This window comes from Brassica oleracea, chromosome C9 (assembly GCF_000695525.1).
Source record: "Brassica oleracea var. oleracea cultivar TO1000 chromosome C9, BOL, whole genome shotgun sequence".
Taxonomy (NCBI): Eukaryota; Viridiplantae; Streptophyta; class Magnoliopsida; order Brassicales; family Brassicaceae; genus Brassica; species Brassica oleracea.
The window spans coordinates 26665720-26670298 of NC_027756.1; the positions used below are offsets into that span (position 1 = coordinate 26665720).

General features: G+C 35.1%; 1 protein-coding gene across 1 annotated transcript; it reads left to right on the forward strand.

Moving 5' to 3' along the window:
* The first annotated feature begins 1211 nt into the window (after positions 1-1211).
* On the forward strand, positions 1212-4133 carry LOC106316105 (transcription factor TT8). The gene is made up of 7 exons (XM_013753974.1): positions 1212-1459; positions 1560-1811; positions 2211-2307; positions 2452-2466; positions 2621-2677; positions 2930-3173; positions 3304-4133. The coding sequence occupies exons 1-7, from the start codon at positions 1323-1325 to the stop codon at positions 4065-4067; spliced, it is 1566 nt and encodes a 521-aa protein (XP_013609428.1). The 5' UTR covers positions 1212-1322; the 3' UTR covers positions 4068-4133.
* The last annotated feature ends 446 nt before the right edge of the window (positions 4134-4579 follow it).

The window sequence follows — 4579 nt, forward strand, 5'->3', positions numbered from 1 at the left end:
GGTTTTATGTTTAAATTATGTGTTCTGCTTTAGTTTGGTTAATATTAAGATAAATAGATAGTTGTAAATGAAATAATAGAAAATAGTAAAAAATAATAAAATAACGAAAGTTTATGTTATTTTTAGCTGCGAATAAATTAAATATTTAAAGTACATTTATATTTTTTACTTATTTCTTTATTCGTTTTGCAATTTTTTGAACAATAAAATAGATTAAAATATATTAGCAAAATTCAAATGATGATGGTTACTGTGAGAAGGATTAGATAATGTATAATTAGAAAATAGTGAACCAAATTGCAATAATCTAAAAGAAGAAGGATCTAAAATGTAAAAAGACAAAAAGATGACACGTGGCAGCAAACCCCCCTGCCACTTGTCGGAAGAAGGGAAAAAGTCTACTTTATATATAAAGATATGTGTACGTAACTGTGTCTATGTGTCTATCATTTTTTTATTTGTTTCTGGGGTCAGATATCTCTAACTTTATTGGGTTTTATAAGACATTAACAAGGGAAACACATGGTGGCTACTTGGCTAGCAATTAACATCAATTATTAAAAACTTGAACTGTGAAACATCTCATTCGCCTCCTTTATTACACCAAACCACTTTCTTTTACTTACCGGTCAGGTCGACAATTCTACCATTCCCCTTCTTCTTTTTATTTCTCTTTTCATTTAAATAAAATTAAAGATGCTACTTTTTATTATGGTTGATAAACACTAGAATATTGCAAATTTTCAAATAAGAGAAAGGAATGAGAAAGATAGAAAACCCGCAAGCATAGTAACACAAGTCAAAGCAACGTCTGTTTTCTCTTGTTTGTCAGTTAGCTATTTTCTCTACTGAAATATGATATGCTTTTTTCCAGTAAAATATTATAACATATTAAGAAATATGCATTCTGTATTCTGATTTTCCTATCAGGGGATGACACGATTATAAGACCATTAGTTTTTTTATTTCATCTGTATTCTACTTTATCATCCAACGTCTGGTGGACCAACCAGTCAAAACTCATAAAAGTCAAAACATCTTGAGTTTTTGGTCATGCATTTATACCCATACATAGAATTAATCTACATTAATTTACTTATGTCAGCAGGTTACGAAAACATTAAAATGGTATATATATATATATATATATTTATATATATACATACATACATATTGAATTAACCGTGGTCAATTTAAATCAGCATAAAGAATATCTTCCTCTTTCATATCAAAACCCCTTCAAAGTTGCAAGATCTTACTCTCTTCATTAGAGAGAGAGAGAGAGAGAGAGAGGATAATACAAGTTTTCATCTCGGGGAAAGATGGATGAATTAAGTATTATACCGTTATGGAAAGTGATCGGGGCTGAGAAAAAAGAGATTCAAGGGCTACTTAAGGCGGTGGTGCAATCTGTGGGGTGGACTTATAGTGTCTTCTGGCAACTTTGTCCTCAACGAAGGTTCTCTTTTCATTTCATCCATCTCTCACAATATATAAAGCAATATATTTATCTTTATTAATTATAATAAGTAGAAGTTACTAAATGTTAAATCGATTAGGAAATTGTTGTGGAGTAGTGGAAACTATAACGGTGCAATAAAGACTAGAAAGACAACTCAGCCGGCGGAAGTTACGGCTGAAGAGGCTGCGTCGGAAAGAAGCCAACAGCTCATGGAGCTTTACGAGACGCTTTTTGCTGGAGAATCATCGATGGAAGCGAGGGCTTGCACAGCACTGTCGCCGGAGGATTTGACGGATCCTGAATGGTTTTATGTGCTGTGTTTCACTTACTCTTTCGAACCTCCTTCTGGGTACAACAGCTCTCTCTCTGTCTTCAAAGTTTTTTTTTCTTTTCAAAAAGACTCTACCCAGAGTTTCTTAATTTGTCCTTTTCATCTTCTCTTAGAGAAGACAAAAATAGTATTGTGTGTTAAATGTGAATCACAAATACTACGGAAGCATTAAAGACAAACTGGGGACTTTAAGTTACTGAAAGTAGAAATGTATTGAATTTAGTGAAAACGTACACTTCATTTTGGTGAACATAATTGGACCGTTGAGATTCTTATTGGTTTGTTTATTGATTATCTAAAGTAGGAGCATATATAGATGATAAATGCATAACAAAGTGTGGTAGTTATCGGTATAATTAATGTTTTTTCTCTATGGAGGAAAAAATCAAAATATAATGCGGAAGTATTAATTTGTAGGATGCCAGGAAAGGCGTATGCGAGGAGGAAGCACATATGGCTAAGTGGTGCAAATGAGGTTGACAATAAAATCTTCTCTAGGGCTATTTCTGCAAAGGTTTATTTCCTTTTATTCATTCACCACTACACTGTGCATCTATTTCTACTTATTTAGATATACGCAATTTTATATATATCTCATTCTTCAAACTAATTAATTTTATCTTCGTCTTTACTTGAATGCTCGCTCTTTCCACATTAGAGTGCCAAAATTCAGGTAAATTTCGCCGTCATTAATTAATTATTTAATTTTCGTAGAAACGAAGGTATCAATTAATAAAAGTTATTTTACATGTTGACAAAAAAGAAGAAGTTATTTTACATATTTGAGAATTTTTTTGTGATGAAAAAAAAAACAAATAAAAAAACAGACAGTGGTTTGCATTCCCGTGCTTGATGGCGTTTTGGAACTAGGCACAACGAACAAGGTAAAAATCTCTATTTATGTCGGTACCCAAAATGTAGACGAATATAGTCAGCTCATTCTATGTTACTTAGAGAAATAAAGAAAAATAATATACAGAAACATCAACCATTCGCAGTCATATGATAAAAAATATAGTTTTTCGATTACATTATATACACAACCAAATGATGTAAAATATACAACCTAATGAAAATATGCATAAGAGGAAGAACCAGGGAGATGGATGCATGATATATTGTGTTTGTATGTGAAGGTCAAAGAGAGTGAAGAGTTTGTTGACCACATAAAGAGTTTCTTCCACAACTACCCGAAGTCAAACACTAAGCCTACTCTTTCTGAACACTTCATCAACGAAGAGCGTGAAGAAGACGAAGACGAAGTAGAAGAAGAAGAAATGACAATGTCAGAGGAGATAAGACTTGGTTCTCCTGATGACGATGACGTCTCCAATCAAAATCTACTCTCTGATTTCCATATAGAAGCAACCAATAGTTTAGGTATACCGTACACACCTTTCTTATTACATTAAATTAGTTAACAATATCATTATAATAAATTTTCTAATAATAAATTATTTAAACTGGTTCTCATGTCTGGTAATTCTAACATCTATCATTGTATATATAGATACACACATGGACATGATGAATCTAATGGAGGAAGGCGGAAATTATTCTCAGACAGTATCAACACTTCTCATGTCACAACCCACCAGTCTTCTTTCAGATTCAGTTTCCACATCTTCTTACGTTCAATCATCGTTTATATCGTGGAGAGTTGAGAATGTCAAAGAGCATCAGCAATATCAGCGAGTGGAAAAAGCGGCGTCTTCGTCGTCGCAATGGATGCTCAAACACATAATCTTGAAAGTTCCTTTCCTCCACGACAACACTAAAAATAAGAGGCTGCCGCGAGAAGAGCTTAACCATGTGGTGGCCGAGCGACGCAGAAGAGAGAAGCTAAATGAGAGATTCATAACGTTGAGATCATTGGTTCCATTTGTGACCAAGATGGATAAAGTCTCGATCCTTGGAGACACCATTGAGTACGTAAACCATCTTTCTAAGAGGATCCATGAGCTGGAATCTACTCATCACGAGCCAAACCAAAAGCGGATGCGTATCGGTAAGGGAAGAACTTGGGAAGAGGTGGAGGTTTCCATTATAGAGAGCGATGTTTTGTTAGAGATGAGATGCGAGTACCGAGATGGTTTATTGCTCAACATTCTTCAGGTACTTAAGGAGCTAGGTATAGAGACCACTGCGGTTCACACCGCCTTGAACGACCATCATTTTGAGGCAGAGATAAGGGTGAAAGTGAGAGGGAAGAAACCAACCATTGCTGAGGTTAAAATAGCCATCCATCAAATCATATATAATAATAAACTCTAGTTCCTAGATTCTAACCTTAATGATGCAACTTTAGAGAATGACATGTGATCGCTTATTTAATTTTAGCGTCGTCTATGCCTTTTTTTTTTTTTTTTGATAACAACAAAGAGACTCATGTAGGCTCTGAATACCAAAAAGGTTGCTCCGCATCCAAATGGACAACGAAAGACAGCTGTCTCTTGGCACCCCGTGGTAGGCTATCCCCCTTTTTATTTTGCGTCCGCGAGATATGAATGATCTGTGAGCTGTGAAAACTATCCTTCAAAATCTTGAGATCTTCCATGTAAGCTTCAAAAGCTGGTCATTCCCCTGGTTCCGAAACCATCTTCACCAATTGGGAATAATCCGTTGCAAATGTGACCTGAAATTGACGTAAGTTTCGCATACATTCCATAGCCCAAAGTAGTGCTTCCATCTCCGCGTGAAGGGGAGAGACAGAGGAACCATAACATTCTTGCACCCACCAAACCGTCAAAACCTTCTAAAGTGCTATACCAACCTTGTCCGGCCAT